Here is a 23,614-nt window from a genome sequence, read left to right as displayed (position 1 = left end):
TAACGTCAACATCATCAATATTACACTCGACCTCCCGCGGCGACCAGTGATCACGGAAGGCCTCCAGAGCCCGTGGGCACCGCGTGTTCCCTCTCTGGGGACACGTGGGCACGGGCGTAGGCCCGGTAAAGGGCAGGCAGCTGACTCCGGTACGGCCCTCAACTACCCGCTGCCTAGACCCGCGAATGGCCATCTTGGCCAGGCCCAGGAGCAAACCAACAGGGAGACCCCCCACCCCTCCCTCCCCGACCCTCCCCCCTCTGTAATGGGTGACCAGATATCAGGAGCATGGGGCTGAAATGCAGCCAAACCTTGAGGAGCAGCCCCTTCAGATACTGTGATGGAACTTGGGTGCCATGAGTCACACAGCACTAAGTCAGGTTTGGAAACCCACCTTGTTACTGGGAGAACGTGCAAACTCCACACAGACAGTCCCACGGTCAGGATTGAACCCTGGTGGTTAGTGATGGGGGCAGTGGCTCCACCAGCTGTACCACTGTGCTACTCATGCAGGGATGGGAAGGGTAGACATGGGGAGGGGTTCCCTGACTGAGAACCCAGAACCAGGGACCACAGACTGACCTCTACAGGTGCTCCATAGAAAGCATTTTATCAGGATGTATCACAGCCTGGTTTGGGAACAACTCCATCTGAGAGCAAGAAATTACAGCGAATTGTGGACGCAGCCCAGACCATCACACAAACCAACCTCCCTTCCATTGGCTCCATCTACACCTCACGCTGCCTCGGCAAGGCCAGCAGCATCATCAAGGACCAGTCTCACCCCGGCCACTCCCTCTTCTCCCCTCTCCCATCCGGCAAGAGGTACAGAAGTGTGAAAACGCACACCTCCAGATTCAGGGACAGTTACAGACAACTGAACCATGCCTTCACCAATCTACCTCATTGGAGACCACTGGGCTACCTTTAATCGGACTTTACTGGACTTTATCTTACACTAAAGACGATTCGATATTTTGTATCTGCACACTGTGGATGTGTAGGAAAATAACTGCAGATGCTGGTACAAATGGAAGGTATCACACAATGCTGGAGTACTCAGCGGGACAGGCAGCATCTCTGGAGGGAAGGAATGGGTGACGTTTCGGGTCGAGAGCCTTCACCCGGTGAAAGAAGGGCAGGAAGAAGGGTCTCGACCTGAAACGTCACCCATTCCTTCCCTCCAGAGATGCTGCCTGACCCGCTGAGTTACTCCGGCACTGTATCTGCACACTGTGGATGGCTCGGTTGTAATTCCGTGTAGATTCACGATTCTCCGCTGACTGGTGACCGCGACACGAAAGCTTTTCACCGCGTGGGAAGGAACTGCAGATGCTGGTTTAAACCGAAGACACAAAGTGCTGGAGTAACTCAGCGGGTCAGGCAGCGTCTCTGGAGAGGAAGGGTCTCCACCCCGAATCGTCACCTATTCCCTTTCTCCAGAGAAAACACTGACCCGCTGAGTTCTGTGTCTTCTGTGTTTGTGAAAAGCTTCGCCCTGTTGTTCAGTACACGTGAGAATAAACTTAACTCAACTCAACTCAGTGGTCAGGTTGTTCAAGACAGGTGAGAAATGCCGGGACTGCGAGGCTGGAGAATGGGTGGGGAGCAGGGAGAGGAGAGGGACTGACACAGTGAGAGGGACACAGGGGGGTGGGGGAGGGACACAGGGGGCGTGGGGGGAGGGACACAGGGGGGTGGGGGAGGGACACAGGGGTGGTGGGGGAGGGACACAGGGGGGTGGGGGAGGGACACAGGGGGGCGGGGGAGAGGGACACAGGGGGGTGGGGGAGGGACACAGGGGGGTGGGGGAGGGACACAGGGGGGTGGGGGAGGGACACAGGGGGGTGGGGGAGGGACACAGGGGGGTGGGGGAGGGACACAGGGGGGCGGGGGAGGGACACAGGGGGGTGGGGGAGGGACACAGGGGGGTGGGGGAGGGACACAGGGGGGGTGGGGGAGGGACACAGGGGGGGGCGGGGGAGGGACACAGGGGGGGTGGGGGAGGGACACAGGGGGGCGGGGGGCGGGGGCACTCCACCCCACAGGCGCCGGTCGGCTGAGCAGCAGAGCCCACAGCGCGGCTCCTTGTCCGGACCTGCACCGGACCAGCACACCCACTCCGCACCCACCCACCCCGCCCGGACCCCGCACCCACCCACCCCGCCCGGACCCCGCACCCACCCAGCCCGGCAGCGCACACCATGATCTACACGGTGACGGTCGCCACGGGTCTCCAGTGGTTCGCGGGCACGGACGACTACATCTACCTGACGCTGGTGGGCACCGAGGGCAGCAGCGAGCGCACACTGCTCGACAAGCCGCTCTACGACGACTTCGAGCGCGGAGCGGTGAGACCCCCGATCCCGGGTAGCGCGGCCCCAGAGCTACACCCCCCCCCCCCCCTCTGCACCTTCACCCCCCCCCCTCTACACCTTTACCCCCCTCCCTCCCTCTACACCTCCCTCCCTCTACACCCCCTCCCTCTACACCCCCTCCCTCTACAACCCCTCCCTCCCTCTACACCCCTCCCTCCCTCTACACCCCCTCCCTCCCTCTACACCCTCACCCTCCCTCTCTCTCCCTGCCCCCGATTTCACTTCCTCACCCTTGACCCCCCCCCCCACACCATCCCACCTCTCCTCTCCCCTCCCACCTCATCCCCCCTCTCCCATCTCTCACCACCACCACCACAATTACTTGGTTGTTTAGTTATAGTTTAGTTTAGTTGTCATTCCAATCCTTGCAGATCATGCAACGAATGGGACGGAACAGAGGTGCCTCCGGGAACCACAGCTGCAAAACATATAGGACAGGGGATAACAGTGCAGTACAATACGATACCTCACAGTACAATTAGACAGTACAATACACATAGACAGGGGATTAAAGCATGTAAACGGTAAAAGGTAAAGCATTTAACCTAGAGTTTGAAGCATGTAAACGGTGAAGTTAAACCATCAACGAGAGCAGGTAAATTATTGATTGCCCATTAAATGAGATTATAAAGTGCAGAGTGGTAGGTGAGGTGCTATCCCCCCGAGTCAGGTTCAGTAGGCGAACAGCCTGAGGGGAAAAGCTGTTCCTGAAAGACAGAGGGTTGTGGTGGAAGAGTGTTATTCTGGCTGGACGTCTGTGACCTATTCTGCAAGGATCTGTGCTGGGGCCTCTGTTAATGTAAACAACGTGGTATATATAAACAACATGGTATATATAAACAGCGTGGTATATATAAACAACGTGGTATATATAAACAACGTGGTATATATAAACAACGTGGTATATATAAACAGCGTGGTATATATAAACAGCGTGGTATATATAAACAGCGTGGTATATATAAACAACGTGGTATATATAAACAACGTGGTATATATAAACAACGTGGTATATATAAACAGCGTGGTATATAGAAACTGGTATATATAAACAGTGTGGTATATATAAACAGTGTGGTATATATAAACAGTGTGGTATATATAAACAGTGTGGTATATATAAACAGTGTGGTATATATAAACAGTGTGGTATATATAAACAGTGTGGTATATATAAACAGTGTGGTATATATAAACAGTGTGGTATATAGAAACAGTGTGGTATATAGAAACAGTGTGGTATATAGAAACAGTGGTATATATAAACAGTGTGGTATATATAAACAGTGGTATATATAAACAGTGTGGTATATAGAAACTGGTATATAGAAACAGTGTGGTATATATAAACAGTGTGGTATATATAAACAGTGTGGTATATATAAACAGTGTGGTATATAGAAACAGTGTGGTATATAGAAACAGTGTGGTATATAGAAACAGTGTGGTATATATAAACAGTGTGGTATATATAAACAGTGTGGTATATATAAACAACATGGTATATATAAACAGCATGGTATATATAAACAGCGTGGTATATATAAACAGTGTGGTATATAGAAACAAAATGGTATATATAAACAGCGTGGTATATATAAACAACTTGGACATAAGTGTAGATGGGTTGGTTAGTGATTTTTCAGACAACACCAACATTGGAGGTGTTGCAGACAGGGAGGACGGCTGTCAAAGTATATCGTGGAGTAACTCAGCGGGACGGGCAGCATCCCTGGAGAGAAGGAATGGGTGATGTTTCGGGTTGAGACCCTTCTTCATACCCATCTTGATCCCAAACGTCACCCATTCTGCTCCAGAGATGCTGCCCGTCGCGTTGAGTTACTCCAGCTTTTTGTCTCTATCTTTGGTTTCACCCAGCATCTGCAGTTCCCATCTACACAAGGTATATCGTGGCCTGTAGATCAGTTATGGGTGCCAGATACATTTAAATCTGAACAAGTGTATGTTACACTTTGGGAGATTGAATGTAAGGCAAAAGTATACAGTTAATGGCAAGACCCTTAACAGCATTGAAGTGCAGAGGAATCTTGGGGTCCAAGTCCATAGCTCCATGAAGTGGCAATGCAAGTGTAGAATGGTAAAGAAAGATCAGTCTGAAGAAGGGTCCCGACCCAAAACGTCACCCATTCCTTCTCTCCCGAGATGCTGCCTGACCCGCTGAGTTACTCCAGCATTTTGTGTCTACCGACGTGGTAAAGAATGACATGCTTGCCTTCATCTGCCAGGGCATTAAGTATAAGAATCTGTACGTCATGTTGCAGCTTTATAGGACTTTGGTTCGGCTGCATTTGGAGTGTTATGTGCATTACTGGTTGCCCCATTACTAGAAGGATGTGGAGGCTTTGGAGAGGATGCACATGATGTTTACCAGAATGCTGCCTGGATTCGAGGATATTACCTATGAGAAGAGTTTGGACAAACTTGGATTGTTTTCTTTGGATCAATTTGTTTGAGGGGAGAACAGATAGAAATATATACAATTATGAGAGGCATAGATAGGGTAGACAGTCAGAACCTATTTCCCAAGGTGAAAATGTCAAAAGAGAATGGTGACGCAGTGGTAGAGTTGCTGCCTCACAGCGCCAGAGACCCGGGTTCGATCCTGACTACGGGCGCTGTCTGTACAGAGTTTGTACGTTCTCCCCGTGACTGCATGGGTTTTCTCTGTGATCTTCGATTTCCTCCCACACTCCTGAATTTCGTCCAATTTGGATGACAATAAAGCTATCTTGAATCTTGAATCTTGAAGACGTGCAGGTTGGTAGATTAATTGGCTTGGTCTAAATGTAAAAATGTAAAATTGTCCCAAGTGTGTGTAGGGTCGTGTGAGAGTGCGGGGATCGCTGGTCGGCGCGGACTCGGTGCGCCAAAGAGCCTGTTTCCGTGCTGTATCTCTAAACTAAACTAAACTAAAGTAGATGCCATGGCTTTAGGATGAAAGGGGCAACGTTTGGAGGAGATGAACAAGTTTTTTGCAGAGAGAGTAGTGGGTCCCGGGAACATGCTACCCGGGTGGTGGTGGAGGCAGCTGTGACAGTGGCATTTAGGCTTTCAGGTGGGCACATGGGTATACAGGGAATGGAGGGAAAAGGACCATGTGCAAGCAGAGGAGATTGGGGATACCCAGCGTGGCTTTGTGCCACCCAGCGTGGCTTTGTGCCACCCAGCGTGGCTTTGTGCCACCCAGCGTGGCTTTGTGCCTGGGGATATCAGGACTCACTAACTTGATTGAGTTTGTTGAGGAGGTGTTATGGAGGATTGGGCGGGCGGTTAGCTTGGGCGGGCGGTTAGTTTGGGCGCTTGGTTTGGGCGGTTAGTGCACATGAGATTCGGGGCAAGCTAGTTAATTGGATACAAACTTACCTTAAAGATAGGAGACAGAGAGTGGTAGTGGTGGTGGTAGAGGATTGTTTCTCAAACTGGATAGGGTCCAGAGGAGGTTTATGATAATAATACCGGAGATGAGTGGGTTAATGTTTGGGGAGCGTTTGATGGCTCTGGGTCTGTACTCGCTGGATTTAAAAGGATGAGGGGAATCTCTTTGAAACCTACCAAAGATAATGAATGGCCTAGATGCTCCCACTACTGGAAACATCCACTCCATCTAGCCATTCATTATTTGGTAGATTTCAATAAGATTCCCTTCATCCTTTAAAATCCATCGAGTACAGGCGCAGAGCCATCAAACGCTCCCCAAACATTAAGCCACTCATCTCTGGGATTATTCTCATAAACCTCCTCTGGGCCCTATCGAGAGCCAGCACATCCTTCCTCAGATATGGAGCCAGAATCTGCGCACAATATTCCAAATGTGGTCTGACCAGCACCTGATAAAGCATTGGCATTACACCCTTGTTTTTATATTCTAGTCCTCTCGAAATAAATGTTAGCATTGAATTTGCCTTCCTTAGTACTGACTCAACCTACAAATGAACCTTTTGGGAATCCTGCACCAGGACTCCCACATCTCATTGCACCTCCAATTTCTGAATCCTCTCCCCATTCAGAAAATAGTCTGGGCCTTTATGACCTCCACCAAAGTGCATGACTGTGCACCTGGGTCCATGTGCCACTTCTTGGCCCTGTCTCCCAACCTATCCGAGTCCTTCTGCAGAGTACCCCTGCTGCCTCAAAACCACCTGCCCCTCCACCTATCATCACATCATCCACAAACTTGGCCACAAAGACATCAATCCCATTGATGTTGTTACATTTGTGGATGACACTTAAATTGGTGGTACGGTGGACAGTGAAGAAGGGTATTGAAACTTACCATGGCACCTTGATCAACTGGACCATAGGCCAAGGAATGGCAGATGGATTTTAATTAAGATAAATGCAAGGTGTTGCATTTGCATAAGACAAACCAGGGCAAGATTTGTGCAGTAAATGGTAGAAACTTGGGGTGGGTGAGAGAACAGAGACCAAGGGGTGTGGCTAGAGCATAGCTCCTTGAAAGGTAAACATAGAAACATAAAAAGTAGGTGCAGGAGCAGGCCATTCGGCCCTTCGAGCCTGCACCGCCATTCAATATGATCATGGCTGATCATCCAACTCAGTATCCTGTACCTGCCTTCTCTCCATACCCTCTGATCCCTTTAGCCACAAGGGCCACATCTAACTCCCTCTTAAATATAGCCAATGAACTGGCCTCAACTACCTTCTGTGGCAGAGAATTCCACAGATTCACCACTCTCTGTGTGAAAAAAAACGTTCTCATCTCGGTCCTAAAAGACTTTCCCCTTATCCTTAAACTGTGACCCCTTGTTCTAGACTTCCCCAACATCGGGAACAATCTTCCTGCATCTAGCCTGTAAGAATTTTGTAAGTTTCTATAAGATCCCCCCTCAATCTTCTAAATTCCAGCGAGTACAAGCCGAGTCTATCCAGTCTTTCTTCATATGAAAGTCCTGCCATCCCAGGGTAGATGGGGTGGTGGAGAAGGTGTTCGGCATGCAGGTCTTCATTGCACAGAGTCATACAGCATAGAAACAGGTCCTTCTGCCCTACTTGCTCACAACAACCAACTTGTCCCACCTTCTTGCATTTGGCCCTTATCCTTTTAAACCTATCCGACCCATGTACCTGCCCAAATGTTTCTTAAACATTGTGATATTATCTGCCACAACTACTTCCTCTGGCAGTTCATTCCATGTACCTTCCACACTTTGGGTAAAAAAATGTGTCCCTCAGGTTCCGACTAAATCTTTCCCCCCTCACCTTAAACCTATGTCCTCTGGTTTAGGGTATTGAGTAAAGGAGTTGGGACATAGGTAAGGCCACATTTGGAGTATTGTGTACAGTTCTGGTCGCCCTGCCATACGAAGGATGTCATTAAATTAAAAGACCATAGATTTAAGATGAGAGATGAAAGATTTAAAAGGGAGGTGAGGGCCAGCTTTTACACACGGTGGGTGTCAGGAATGAGCTACTAGAAAAAGTTGTATAGGAAACAAAACTGCAGATGCTGGTTAAAATCGAAGGTAGACACAAAATGCTGGAGTAACTCAGCGGGTCAGGCAGTATCTCGGGAGAGAAGGAATGGGTGATGTTTCGGGTCATGACCCAAAGGGTCTCGACCCAAAAGGTCACCCATTCCCTCCCTCCCGAGATGTTGCCTGACCCGCTGAGTTACTCCAGCATTTTGTATCTACTAGAAAAAGTTGTACAGGCAGGTACAATGATGGTACTTAAAAGACTCTTGGACAAGTCCATGGATAGGATGGGGCTGGAGGGACATGGGCCAGGTGTAGGCAAGTGGGAAAAGTTCAGTTAGGCAACTTGGTCGGCATGGATAACTTGGGCTGAAGAGCCAGTTTCGGTGCTATGAAGGTCTATAACTCTGATCACACACGAGATAATAAAAAATATCCCTTAATCTCCTATAAACCTCGAGGGATTACGAGTCTTACCTGGAGAACCTTACCTTGTAACTCGACTCTCTTGTCCCGGTTATCACTCCACACTACATCTAACAGGTTCAGCTCCATTTCCCTGAGGGGCTCCTACTGTGATTTGACCACAGTTCTCTGCAGGTGTAACATAACCATGTGCATTGCAGCCGTCTTGAAATGAAAGGCAACAACCTCGGCCTCTGTACCGAGCATTATATTTGTGCACTGGCCTCAATGCCTGCACCTTGCTACTCTAAATTTCTCTGCTCCATCTCAGTTTTTAGCTGGTTACTGTTTAAACTACAGATCGGACTTGATCTCTGTTCTGCACTTCATCAAACTCACTAGATCACCATTTTATAACCTACTGCTCTTAACTGAGCCATTAATTGTGCCAACTAGCTTGAATACATCAAGCCTATATATCTACCTCTCTATTAGATTCAGTTTCTGATCAGTTTATTGCCATATCACCCAAGTGCAATGTAGTTCCTTGTTTGCATGAAGCGTGCATAATCAACAGTATGCATGATAATGAGAAATACCACAGATAAAATACAATGCAAAGCATCCAATGGGGCAAAGATCATGGTGCAATCTGATATGCTGTAGAAACTCTAAAGTGCAATAGCAGAAGAACTGAGTGAGGTTAAGAGTAGTCAAGTCAATTTTATTTGTATAGCACATTTAAAAACAACCCACGTTGACCAAAGTGCTGTACATCAGTTCAGGTACTAAGAACGAACATACAATGGCACACAAACATAACAGCACATACATAAACAGTTCACAGCGCCCTCTCAGAGGGCCTCAAACGCTAGGGAGTAGAAATAGGTTTTGAGCCTGGACTTAAAGGAGTCGATGGAGGGGACAGTTCTGATGGGGAGAGGGATGCTGTTCCACAGTCTAGGAGCTGCAACCGCAAAAGCGCGGTCACCCCTGAGCTTAAGCCTAGACCGCGGGATAGTCAGTAGCCCCAAGTCGGCCGACCTGAGGGACCTGGAGATAGAGTGGTGGGTTAGAAGAGTTTTGATATAGGGGGGGGGGGGGGGGGGCAAGCCCGTTTAGGGCTTTGTATGTGAATACAAGGAGCTTGAAGTTGATTCTTTACTGTACTGGGAGCCAGTGGAGAGAGGCCAGAATCGGGGTGATGTGGTCACTTTTACGGGTACCCGTCAGGAGTCTCGCTGTGGCATTTTGGACCAATTGCAGGCGGGACAGGGATGATTGGCTGATCCCAGTGTAGAGGGAGTTGCAGTAGTCTAGGCGGGAGGAAATGAATGCGTGGATGATTTTTTCAATGTCCTCAAATTGGAGGAATGGTTTGATTTTAGCTATGGTACGCAGCTGGAAGAAGCTGGCTTTTACCACAGCGTTGACTTGCTTGTCAAACTTTAATGCAGAGTCAAATATCACGCCAAGGTTTTTGACATGCGGTTTGACTAGGGAGGATAGTCTTCCAAGGCTGCCTGTTGTCGTTTTGATGGAGTCGGGGGACGACGACGAATAGGATGACCTCAGACTTGCTCTCGTTTAGTTGAAGGAAGTTCTGTGCCATCCAACATTTTATGTCCTCAAGGTAGTACATGAGGCTGATTAAATTTGACCGGTTGTTGGGTTTCAGGGGGAGATAAAGCTGTGTGCATTCCACATAGCAGTGGAAAGAAATGCCGTGCCTTTGAATGATTTGAGTAACAGGAAGTCTGTGTTTCTGTACGGATCCACAGGGGCCAGAGAAGAATCATTTTCTGAACAGTTTAAGGGTGTGCTCATTAGCCCTATCCGTGACAAAATATTATCCCCAATTCCATTGTGTAATTTTTGTTAACAGTGATATATGAGAACCTTGGAGAATGCTTTTGGGATTTCCATCTTGAGAAAATTCATGGAAACTCGCTGAAATAAAACCTACAATGCCAGCCCAAAATATTTAACTAGACTTGTTTGACTTGACTTGACCTTAGCAGGACTGATCAACCCTGATTTCTCGAAATGCACAGTCATTCTCTGAGCAACAGATTCTAGTAACCTGTTGCAAGCTTTTTGCATGAATTGAATAATTTCCTGATGTGTTTCTGCTGCTGTAAATGAACAGTGATGCAACATTTTCCTAGGGTTGTAGGTAAGGTCATAGTCTTCCCCCATGGAAACAGGCCCTTCAGCCCAACTTGCCCATGCCAACCAGCATACCCCATCTACACTAGTCCCATCTGCCTGCGTTTGGCCCATATCCCTCTAAACCTGTCCTATCCATGAACCTGTCTAACTATATCTTAAACGTTGCGATAGTCCCTGCCTCAACTACCTCCTCCAGCAGCTTGTTCCATACACCCACCACCCTTTGTGTGACAAAGTTACCCCTCAGATCTTTTACCCTGCACCTTAAAACCATGTTAGAGGATCATCACAGCAGTATCTGTGTAAGAAAATAACTGCAGATGCTGGTACAAATCGAAGGTATTTATTCACAAAATGCTGGAGTAACTCAGCAGGTCAGGCAGCATCTCAGGAGAGAAGGAATGGGCGACGTTTCGGGTTGAGACCCTTCTCGACCCGAAATGTCACCCATTCCTTCTCTCCTGAGATGCTGCCTGACCTGCTGAGTTACTCCAGCATTTTGTGAATAAATACCAGCAGTATCTGTGGGTCCCTAACCTCCATCTTATCATGGTTCGAAGTGGGAATCACTGGATTCTGGACATTTTATCTCTCTTTAACCTTGTTAGTTATTCCACAGCGTTTAATTTCAGCGCTGTTTTTGTTCAGTCTTTCACTATCTCCATTAACATACAGTCACTGCTAACAATGATGATTCTTGACGAGAGAATGCAATGAACTTTAAGTGGAACTTCTGTCAACTGGAGCCAGGTGCACCTTAAAACCCACAGCAAATTTCCTATTCTGTTGAAATTCCAGATAAAAAAATTGGTCCAGTCCTGCAGAGCTATATCCAAGAAATTTGTTCCACACCACCTTTTGTTGGGTACTGCAATAGCGATGGAATGATCACACAAAGTCATACAGCAGGGAAACGGGCACATCAGACCACCTTGGCATTCTGGGCTAGTCCCATTTGTCTGCATTTGGCCTATTGCCCTCTAAACCTTTCCTATCCATATATCTGTCCAAATGTTTTTTAAAAGTTGGAATTGTATCCACTACGATAGCTTCCCCTGGCAGCTCATTCCAGATGTGAACTGCCCTCTGAGTGAAAAAGTTGCCCTTGAAGTCCTTCTTAAAAGCCCAGTTGACCCATTCTTTCATCATATGTCAGTCCCGTCATCCCGAGAATTAACCTGGTGAACCTACGCTGCACTCCCTCAATAGCAAGAATGTCCATCCTGAAATTAGACCAAAACTGCACACAATACTCCAGGTGTGGTCTCACCAGGGCCCTGTACAACTGCAGTAGGACCTCCTTGCTCCTAAACTCAAATCCTTTCGCTCTGAAGGCCAACATGACATTTGCTTTCTTCACTGCCTGCTGTAGCTGCATGCTTACATTCAGTGACTGATGTACAAGCACACCCAGGTCTCGTTGCACCTCCCCTTTTCCTAATCTGACACCATCAGATAATAATCTGCCTTCTTGATCTTGCCACCAATGTAGATAACCTCACATTTGTCCACAGTATACTGCATCTGCCATGCATCTCCCCACTCACCCAACCTATCCAAGTCACCCTGCAGCCTCATAGCATCCTCCTCGCAGCTCACACTGCCACCCAGCTTTGTGTCATCCGCAAACTTTATAGATGTTACATTTAATTCCCTCGTCCAAATCGTTAATATATATTGTAAATAACTGGGGTCCCAGCACCGAGCCTTGCGACACCCCACTAGTCACTGCCAACCATTCTGAAAAGGACCCGTTAATTCCTACTCTTTGCTTCCTGTCTGCCAACTAGTTCTCTATCCATGTCAATACCCTACCCCAATACCATGTGCTGTAATTTTGCACAGTAATCTCTTGTGTGGGACCTTGTCAAAGGCCTTTTGAAAGTCCAAATACACCACATCCACTGGCTCTCCATTATCCATTCTACCTTGATCCTGATCCCAACCTCAGCCATGACCCCCGACCCTTACCCTGACCCTGACCAGCAGGGCAGAGCAATCTAGGCTGGTGTGTGGGGTTGCAGGAGGTCAGACACTTCTGGGAAAACCAAGACTGTGGTCTTGGTGTGTCAGAAGGAACGGCAGATGCTGGTTTAAACCAAAGATAAACATAAAAAGCTGGAGTAGCGGGTGAGACAGCATCTCTGGAGAAAAGGAATAGGTGATATTTCGGGTCGAGACCCTTCTTCAGACTGAGAGTCAGGAAAGGGAAATGAGAGATATTGACGGTGATAGAGAGAGATATAGAACAAATGAATGAAAGATATGCAAAAAAGGAACAATGATAAAGGATGCCGCCATTGTTAGCTGTGGGCTAGGTGAAAACGAGTTCCAGACAATGAAAGTCAACAAGACGACTTTGAAACTAGTACAACGACCTGGGTGATGGAGGGACGGAGAGAGAGGGGTTGCAAGGGCTACTTGAAGTTAGAGAAATCAATATACCAATAAGAGAAATCATACCAGTGGTTTGAATATTGATTTCTCTAACTTCAAGTAATCCTCACTATGGTACTGCAGAGTGGTCAGGACGAGCCACTGTGGGTGAGTTGTGTACGCTTCTCTCCGGTGATGGGGAGTTGATGCCAGTGTCACTGAGAGCAAAGATCCTGCCACAATCCTAGAAACACCTGCACAGGGCTACACCTGGGGGCAGCCTGTTTCAACAGCACCCACTTGTGGAAATGTGTGAACAAATTTAGCTCTACTTCCAACGCAGGAGAAGTTTCCCCTTATGGTTAAGGATGTGAGAGCATTAGTTGCTGCAGACAGTCAAAGCAAAGTGAGCTGGGAGTCAGGGAGGGGCTGGAGGGAACACGACTCGTCACAAACAGTTCACTCTGCTGAGGATTTGTCCATGAAGAGAAACAACTGATGAACAATGACAAAGAGCAGAGAACAGTACAGCACTGGGACAGGGCATTCTGTTGTGATATTGCTGGGACTACTTTGTTGTATCCCAAGGACTACTTTGTTTGCCTGTGTAGTAATGTGTATATAAGGGATTGGTGTGATTAGGTGGTCACTCTGGTTCCAGGTGGCCACGGAATAAACAGCCTGGAGTTAAGCTCCAGCATTGTAACCTTTTTAAACACGTGTACTCGTGGTCCGTCCAGTCTCAACAAAGGTACAACAGGTACCGGACCACGAAGTACAACACATTCGGCTCACAATGTCTGTGCTCAACATGACGCTAAGATAAACTTGTCTCCTCTGCCTGCACAGGATCCATATCCCTCCATTCCCTTCATATCCAGGTACCTTTCTAAAACCTCTTAAATACCACTGTTGTATCTCCCTCCACCAACCCTGGAGGCCCGTTCCAGGCACCCATCACCCTCTGTGTAAAAAATAACTTGCCCTGCGCATCTACTGTAAACTTTGCCCCTCTCACCTTAAAGCGATGCACCCTCGTCTCAACCATTTCCAATTTCTGGACCAAAGGCTCTGGCTGTCTACCCTTTCTAAGCCGCATAATTTTATATACTTTTTACCAGGTCTGCCCGTAACCTCCAGAGTTCCAGAAAAAAACCATTCCAACTTGGTCCAACCTCTCCTTCGAACTAACACTCTCTAAATCTATGAGAATATCTATGTTCTCCAGAGATGCTGCTTGACCCACTGAGTTACTTCAGCACCTTGTGTCTGTTTTTGTAAACCAGCATCTGCAGTTCCTTGTTTGTAACCTGCAACTCTTGCTGCACATGCAGGGAAGCGTGGTTCAATGTTTGTATCTCTACATGTTCCCACCTTAATTCAGTCTAAGTGCAGGCAAAACGTCTCTTCATGCTTTGAAGGAAAGTATGGAAGTTGGAAGCTGGTGCAATGTTCCTGCATCCCATCCTCCTGACCGCTTGCTGCCACTAACTCTGTTCTCTGCCTCCCACAGGTGGATTCCTACGAGATGACTGTGTTATATGACATTGGGGAGATCCTGTTGGTGAAGATCGAGAAACGCAAATACTGGGTGCACGATGACTGGTACTGTAGATACATCACCATAAAAGCCCCCCACGGTGACTATAAGGAGTTCCCCTGTTACCGGTGGATTGCTGACGACAAGGAGATCGAGTTACGGGATGGGAAAGGTTAGCACCAAACCTTTGCGCTAACAATATAAGCAGGGTACTGATTGTGCATGACCAGCCATGATGAAGGTGAATGGAGGCGCTAGCTCGAAGGGCCGAATGGCCTACTCCTGCACCTATTGTCTATAAGTAGGCCATTCAGCCCCTCTAGTCTGCTCTGCCATAAAACAAGATCTTTGCTCCAACATCTCTCTCCTGTCTGTTCCCCAAACCTTTGACTCCCCTTTCAACAAAAACCTGCATCTCTCAACCTTCAGTACATTCAATGACTCTCACTCAGCAGAATTTCAAAGCCTCTAATGAGAGAAGGAAGCCCTCCACTTCCGTCCAAATGCTCTGTGTATGTTTATGTTTACTATAGTCACATTGAATCGAGGTGAAGTGAAAAGCTTTATTTTGTAAAAATCCAACAAATCAGATAATACTCTGTGAAATACAATCAAGACAACATTAAGTACAATAGATAAAGCGCATTGAAAGATAGAGAGGGAAGAATATAGTTCTCAGCATTGTAGCACAACAGTTCCAGAGACAAAGTCCAATGTCCGCAATGAGGTAATCGGACAGTACCCTGGCTTATGGAAGAACGTTTATTAGGAGCCTGGTAACAGAGGGACACAGCTGTTCCTGAGTTTGGTGGTACTGTTTATTCTGAAACTATTCCAGATGCCCTGGGTCCATTAACATTGTCATCTATATTAACGATTTGGATGTGAATACAGTTAGTAGGATTAGTAAATTGGCAGATGATGCCAAATTTGGTGGTATAATGGAAATGAAAGAAAGTTATTGCAGATTACAATAGGATCTAGAACAACTGGGAAAATGGGCCAGGGAATTATATTTTATTAAGTTCAACTCAGACAGAACTTGCGCAGTGAAATGGCAGGGCTCTGGAGAGCATTGGAGAACATAGAGGCTGAGGGGTATAGGTACACATTCATGAAAATGGCTACACCAACGGGCAGGCTGGTGAAGAAGACGTTTGCCACTCTTGCCTTCATTGGTCAGGATATTCAGTCCAAGAGTTGGGACATCATGTTACAACCTTATAATACATTGCTGAGGCCACGGTCATGTGCAGTTTTGTGTGCAGTTCTGCTGTGGAAAATATGTCATTCAGTTGGAAAGGGTGCAGAAAATATTCAATGTTAGTTTGATTTTTAGATTTAGAGATACAGTGCAGAAACAGGCCCTGCGGCCCACCGGGCCCGCGCCGCCCAGCGATCCCCGTACACTAACACTATCCTACACCCACTAGGGACAATTTTTACATTTGCCCAGCCAATTAACCTACATACCTGCACGTCTTTGGAGTGTGGGAGGAAACCGAAGATCTCGTTGAAAACCCACGCAGGTCACGGGGAGAACGTACAAACTACGTACAGACAGCGCCCGTAGTCAGGATCGAACCTGAGTCTCCGGCGCTGCATTCGCTGTAAGGCAGCAACTCTACCGCTGCGCCACCGTTGAGTTTGAGTTTCTCAGGAGAGGACAAGAACCTTTCCCCCTGAAGCCTAGGAGGTTGAGGGGTGACTTTATAGAGGTATATAAAATCTTAGATAGACACAAAAAGCTGGAGTAACTCAGCGGATCAGGCAGCATCTCTGGAGAGAAGGAATGGGTGACGTTTCGGGTCGAGACCCTTCTTCAGACGTGAGGGGCAGAGATAAGTTGAATAGCTGCAGTCTTTTTCCAGGGAAATGGAAGTTTAAAACTAGAGGGCATAGATTAAAAGAGAAAGGGGAAAGATTTAAAAGGGATTTTCAATTTCACTAACACCATTTCCCCGGAAATGTGATTTAATTAAATTTCTCCCTCTCACCACATCCTGTTCTTCTACATTTATGTAAGGTTCCTCTTTTGTGAAGACAGAATCAAAAAATTATTTCATTGTTCCACAGCATAAATTCTCTCAATTCTGACCAGAAGGAACCTACGTTTGTTTTTCATGAATCTGTTTCTCTCTTCACCTATTTCCAGGTTTTTATAAGCTAGGAGAGAGTTGTTATGTTCTCTACAGGCTTGCTACCATTCTCTCCTTCATAAACAACCCTTTCATAAGGTCATAAGGTCACAAGGTCACAAGGAATAGGAGTAGAATCAGGCCATCAGGTCTACTCCACCATTCAATCATGGCTGATCTATCTCTCCCTCCTAACCCCATTTTCCTGCCTTCTCCCCTTTACCTCTGACACCCGTACTAATCAATAATCTATCCATCTCTGCTTTAAAAATATACACTGACTTGGCCACCACAGCCTTCTGTGACAAAAAAAAACAAATTCATTTCTCCTCATCTCCTTCCTAAAGGAATGTCCTTTAATTCTGAGGCGATGACCTCTAGTCCTAGACTCTTCCTTTAGTGGAAACATCCTCTCCACATCCACTCTGTCCAAGCCTTTTATTATTCAGTATGCTTCAATGAGATCGCCCCTCATTCTTCTAAACTCCACCGAGTACAGGCCCAGAGCTCACAAACGCTCATCATACGTTAACCCACTCATTCCTGGGATTATTCTTGTAAACCTCCTCTGGACTCTCTCCAGAGCCAGCCTTACCAGCACCTTATAGAGCCTCAACATTACATCCTTGTTTTTGTATACAAGCCCTCTTGAAATAATTGCCGGGGTTTGAGTTTGCTTTCTTTACTACCAATAGACAATAGACAATAGGTGCAGGAGTAGGCCATTCGGCCCTTCAAGCCAGCACCGCCATTCAATGTGATCATGGCTGATCATTCTCAATCAGTACCCCGTTCCCGCTTTCTCCCCATACCCCCTGACTCCGCTATCCTTAAGAGCTCTATCTAGCTCTCTCTTGAATGTATTCAGAGAATTGGCCTCCACAGCCCTCTGAGGCAGAGAATTCCACAGATTCACAACTCTCTGACTGAAAAAGTTTTTCCTCATCTCTGTTCTAAATGGCCTACCCCTTATTCTCAAACTGTGGCCCCTGGTTCTGGACTCCCCCAACATTGGGAACATGTTTCCTGCCTCTAATGTGTCCAACCCCTTAATAATCTTATACGTTTCGATAAGATCCCCTCTCATCCTTCTAAATTCCAGTGTATACAAGCCTAGTCGCTCCAGTCTTTCAACATATGACAGTCCCGCCATTCTGGGAATTAACCTAGTAAACCTACGCTGCACGCCCTCAATAGCAAGAATATCCTTCCTCAAATTTGGAGACCAAAACTGCACACAGTACTCCAGGTGCGGTCTCACTAGGGCCCTGTACAACTGCAGAAGGACCTCTTTGCTCCTATACTCAACTCCTCTTGTTATGAAGGCCAACATTCCATTGGCTTTCTTCACTGCCTGCTGTACCTGCATGCTTCCTTTCAGTGACTGATGCACTAGGACACCCAGATCACGTTGTACGTCCCCTTTTCCTAACTTGACACCATTCAGATAATAATCTGCCTTCCTATTCTTACCACCAAAGTGGATAACCTCACACTTATCCACATTAAACTGCATCTGCCATGCATCCGCCCACTCACACAACCTGTCCAAGTCACCCTGCAACCTCATAGCATCTTCCTCACAGTTCGCACTGCCATCCAGCTTTGTATCATCTGCAAATTTGCTAATGGTACTTTTAATCCCTTCATCCAAGTCATTGATGTATATTGTAAATAGCTGCGGTCCCAACACCGGGGCTTGCGGTACCCCACTAGTCACTGCCTGCCATACCGATTCGACTTGCAGATTAACTTTTTGGGAATCCTGCACCAGCATTCCCAAGTCCCTTTGCACCTCCGATTTCTGGATTCCCTCCCCATTTAGAAAATAGTCTACGTCTTTATTTCTCCCACCAAAATGCATGATTCCACACTTTGCTACACTATATTCCATCTGCCACTTCTCTGCCCACTCTCCCAACCTGTCCAAGTCCTTCTACAGTCCCTGTTTTCTCTACACTACCTGCCCCTCCACCTATTTTCGTATTATCCACAAAGCCTTCAATCCCTTTGTCCAACTCATTTATATACAACGTGCCGACCCTTGCAGAACTCCACTAGTCACTGGCAGCCAATAAGAAAAAAGTCCCCTATATTGCCACTCTTTGTCTCCAGCCAACCTGCTATCCATGCTGCCGTCTGCCCTTTGATACCGTGGGCTCTCATCTTCCTAAGCATCTTCACGTGTGGCACCTTATTTAAGGCATTGTCCTTTCATCGTCCTTTGCTGAATTCTAAACAGATCCCAACTCTTAGGTTGTAGAATTAGGGAACTGCAGATGCTGGTTTACTAAAGGACACAAGTGCTGGAGTAGCTCAGCGGATCAGACTATCTCTGGAGGACATGGATAGATTACTTTTTGGGTCAGGGTGTTTGTTCAGACTTTTTAGATCTTGTTTGTGCAACAAGAAGTGGTCAATTGATAAGAAGAGCACTTTGATGGTTTACTCAAAACTAGAGTGTTCCATTTCTTCAAAGGAAACTGAGGCTGTGAAGATAGAGATAGTTGTGGTTGATTAAGAAAGCACGCTGAAAGTTTAATGACAAAATGCACAAATTGTGGCTGACAGGAGAAATTAAAATAATATTACATCAAAAGAAGTATAAAATTACCAGAAGCCACTGAGAACCATGAAAGTGTGATATAACAATGAAGGACTGTGTGAGAGAAGGTGGAGTAGGGTTGCCAACTGTCCCGTATTAGCCGGGACAGGCTATATCCCGTATTTTGGGCTACGGGGCTGCCCTTGTCCTGTATTAGGCCCGGACGGCGACGTAAGCCTGGACACTGTAGCCCAGGGGCCGCTGTAGTCCCGGACTGTGTAGGCCCGGGCACCGCCTAACAGAGGTTGCGTAGCAAGCTGCCCCCCGGCCCGGGTGGCGCCATTGGTGGAGCGGGAGCAAGTGGCCACTGGCTGGGTGAGGTCATGTGGGGCGCGGGACGGTGACGTCACCCTTTGTCCCTTATTTGGGAGTGAGGTAGTTGGCAACCCTAAAGTGGAGCAGCCTAATGAGAAATAGAAGAATTAAGAACGTCCACAGATATGGAACCAGGGGGAGGCACAGCAGTAGAGCTGCTGCCTCACAGCACCAGAGTCCCAGGTTCAATCCTGTTCTAAGATGCTGTCCAAGTGGAGTTTGCACGTTCTCTCTGTGACAGCGTGGGTTTCCTCCCGTCTTCTGTTTCCTCCCATATCCCACAGAAGTGCAGATTGGGTGGTCCCAAGTAGGTTAATTGGCCGCTGTAAATGCCCCTCGTGTGTAGGGGATGGATGAGAAAGTGGGATAATCAAACTACTGTGAACGGGTGATCGATGGTCGGTGTGGACTCAGTGGCCCAAAAAGACTGTTTCCATGCTGTATCTGAGAATCAAAAAGGACTAATATGGGGCCCACACAGGCAGTGTAAGGAGAAGTTGTAATGGGAAATAAGGATATGGCGGAAGAATATGTCCAGCTTCATAAAAACACAAAAGAATTGTCAGAAATACCAGAGACCAATGATTCTAGAAAATGAGGAACTGAAGGAGATGGCGGTGTCAAAAAATAGTACTGGGGAAGTTGATGAGAGTGAAAGCTGATAAGTTCTAAGAAACCCTTGGTCTACAACCCAGAGTTTTAACGCGGCAAGCTGTAGAGATGTTGGTGCTCTGGATAACATTGTATAAAGTTCTGCAGATTCTCAAATGGTTCCTGCAGAGTGAAGGGGAGCAAATGTGACTAACGTCTTATACAACTGCAACATCCAACTTCTATACTCAATACTCTGACTGATAAAGGCCAATCTGCCAAAAGCCTTTTTGACCACCCTATCTACCTGTGACTTTACCTTCAACGAACCATGCACCTGTACTCCTAGATCCCTCTGCTCTACAACATTCCACACAGCCTTACCATTGTATAGGTCCTGCCCATGTTAGACTTCCCAAAATGCAACGCCTCACATTTCTCTATATTAAATTCCATCAACCATTCCTGAGCCCACCTGGCCAATCGATCCAGATCCTGCTGCAATTTTTCACAACCATCTTCACTTTCTGCAAAACCACCCATTTTTGTATCATCTGCAAACTTGCTAATCTTGCTGTGTACATTCTCATCCAAATCATTGATACAGATGTCAAACAATAACAGGCCCAGCACCAAACCCTTGAGACACACCAGTAGTCACAGACCTCCGGTCCGAGAAGCAACCTTCCACCATCACCCTCTGCTTCCTTCCATGGAGCCAATTTTCCATCAATTCAGCTTTGTCTCCTTGGATCCCTTGCGATCTAACCTTCCAGAGCAGCCCGCCATGCGGAACCTTGTTGAATGCTTTGCTGAAATCCATGTACACAACATCTAGAGCTCTTCCCTCGTCAATCTTTTTGGTCACATCTTCAAAAAACTCTCTCTAGTAAATTTCCAACTACAGATGTTAAGCTCACTGGCCTATAGTTCCCAGCCTTTTCCCTGCAGCCCTTCTTGAATAGAGGCACAACATTTACCACCTTCCAGTCTTCTGGCACCTCTCCTGTATTTAATGATGACTCATAAATTTCAACCAGGGCTCCCGCAACTTGCCACAGTGCCCTCGGATATATCTGATATATCTAGAGATATCTGATCTCTCTAAACTAAACCAAATCTGAGGGTAAGATACAAAAGCAAGTTATTTAATCAATGGGAAATGTTAAATGGTGGTGTTCAGTGAGGTACAAGAAAAGGGGACATAGAACACAAAAGGTTTCCATGCTATATAGAGTCACAGAGTGATACAGCGTGGAAACAGGCCCTTAGGCCAACTTGCCCACACTGGCCAACATGCCCCAGCTACACTAGTTCCACCTACCTGCATTTGGCACATAACCTCTAAACCTGCCTTAAGGATATTATGCTGATAGCAAGTTGTACTGCAATTCTACATGGCTTTGGCAAATTCCCTCATTCAGTAGTATGTGTCGAAGATAGTCACAAAAAAGGGTCTCGACCTGAAACATCACCCATTCCTTCTCTCCAGAGATGTTGCCTGTCCCGCTGAGTTATTCCAGCATTTTGCGTCTATCTTTGGTGTAAAGCAGCATCTGCAGTTCCTTCCTACACAATAGTGTGTGTGGTCCTGATTCTGTCACCTGAGGACATACTTGGTGACTAGCCTGTGTAGATCCCTGAGGTGAAGGAGTTGACACAACAAGATCATTAGGATGGGCCTGCACTGTAGAATTTGAACAGGTAAGCGGTCATCTCATTTAAGCCATAGAAGATTGTGCGAGAGATTGACAGACCCTGAGGATTGTTACTGTAATGGTGTAGCTTTAAAGGACTTTGGGGAGGCCACGTTTGGAGAATCATCTCATTACTGGAAAGATTTTGGAAAGGGCGCAGAGGACATTTATCAGAATGATGCTTGGATTAGGGAATATTAGCCACTGGGTTGGACAGACTTAGATTAGAAACATAGAGACAGAAAATAGGTGCAGGAGTAGGCCATTCGGCCCTATGAGCCAGCACCGCCATTTAATATGAACGTGGCTGATCATCCCAAATCAGTATCCCGTTCCTGCTTTCTCCCCATATCCCTTGATTCTGTTGGCCTTCAGAACTCTATCTAAATCTCTCTTGAAAACATCCAGTGAATTGGCCTCCAATTGGGGGGTTTTTGGAATGCCAGAGGTTGCGGGGAGACCTGATGTAAAATTATAAGAGGCATAGACAGGGTAGACAGTCAGAACCTATTTAGCCGGATGGAAAAATCAAATACAAGAGGCAATAGATTAATGTGAGAGAGGAAACGTTTAAAGGAGATGTGTAGAGTATTCCATGTGTGGATAAAGGAGTATTTTACACAGAAAGTGGTACCTGTAATGTGTTGCAGGGTGGTGGAGGCAGAAACAATTGTGGCATTTAGAGACTTCTGGATAGGCACCAGGATGCGGGAAATGGAGGGATATGGATAAGGTGCAGGCAGATAAGATTGGCTGTGGCATCAGGTTCAGCACAGACATTGTGGGCCGAAGGGCCTGTTCCTTTGCTATACTGTTGTACATTCTGGTACGGTAGACAGCCAGTATTGAAGTCCCCCGATCCTGAACCAGCCCATATAAATTTCTGTTGCAGCCTTGTGGGCCAGCTGGTGGAACCTCTACTTCACAGTGCCAGAGAGCCCGAGCTCAGTCCTGACTTTGACTGCTGTCTGTGTGGAGTTTGCACGTTTTCCCCGTGAACACGTGGGTTTTCTTTCTCGTCCCAAAGAGGTGCAGCTCAATAATTGCATGGAGCTGGCCCAAATGGCCTCTTCCTGTACTGTAGTCTTGAAGCATAACACTGCGTTAGGCAGCGGGCTGTCTTTGTTCCAATCGTGACATTAAATGATGGAGTGGGGAGCAACAGTGGGAGTAGGAGGTATTAGGAGACATCTACTGTCGATACCGTTCCACTCCAGATCCAACACCCGCCGAGCAGCTCCATGAGAGGTTGATGCCGCTGAAGGAGGGAGAGGGGTGGCACAGTGGCGCAGCGGTAGAGTTGCTGCGCGACGGCGCCAGAGACCGGGTTCAATCTCGACTACGGCTACCATCTGTGTGGAGTTTGTACGTTCTCCAAGTGACCGTGTGGGGTTTCTCTGGGCGCTCCGGTCTCCTCCCACACTCCAAAGGCATACAGGTTTGTGGGTTGATTTGCTTCTGTAAATCTTCCCTCATGTCGTATAGGTGATCGCTGGTCGGTGCGAACACGCTGGGCCGAAGGGCCTGTTTCCACGCTGTATCTCAAAATTAAACATAAAAGGGGGCTTCCACACTGGGAACCATACCATACTTCTGCTCAGTCACAAACCACCTCACTAATCTAAAACGTTGTATTGTTGCTCTGAAGAAGCATCTTGTTGCTCTGCCTTAATCTTACTCGTTAAGATTTACTTTTACTTGTAAATCTTAACGAGTAAAGATTTTACTCTTTTACTCGTAAAAGACCGAGTCTTATTCGGACTTGAAAAAGACCTTAACTCGTTTTCTGCAAGCTTGTCCTTATTAGATTCAAGAGCGTTCGAAAGGTACATGTTTGCAGCAATGCGAGTCTCTGCCTCTTGAGCTGAGAAGTGCGTGGCTCAGTGGACCAGATACAGATCGGTGACAAACTCTGTGCCACTGCTCACAGAGATCACACAC

At 47.0% G+C, this 23,614-nt stretch overlaps 1 protein-coding gene across 1 annotated transcript in view; it reads left to right on the top strand.

Moving 5' to 3' along the window:
* Positions 1 to 2,112: 2,112 nt before the first annotated feature.
* The window catches only part of LOC144610038 (polyunsaturated fatty acid 5-lipoxygenase-like), a 78,650-nt gene continuing 57,148 nt past the window's right edge, over positions 2,113 to 23,614 (top strand). The window contains exons 1-2 of the mRNA XM_078428511.1: positions 2,113 to 2,351; positions 14,301 to 14,499. Of these exons, the coding sequence (XP_078284637.1) occupies positions 2,205 to 2,351; positions 14,301 to 14,499 (346 nt within the window). The 5' untranslated portion in view covers positions 2,113 to 2,204. The remainder of the gene's footprint in view (positions 2,352 to 14,300; positions 14,500 to 23,614) is intronic.

This window comes from Rhinoraja longicauda, chromosome 35, assembly GCF_053455715.1.
Source record: "Rhinoraja longicauda isolate Sanriku21f chromosome 35, sRhiLon1.1, whole genome shotgun sequence".
NCBI lineage: Eukaryota > Metazoa > Chordata > Chondrichthyes > Rajiformes > Arhynchobatidae > Rhinoraja > Rhinoraja longicauda.
Note: the sequence above shows the minus strand (reverse complement) of the source record. Positions and strands in the feature narration are given on the sequence as shown.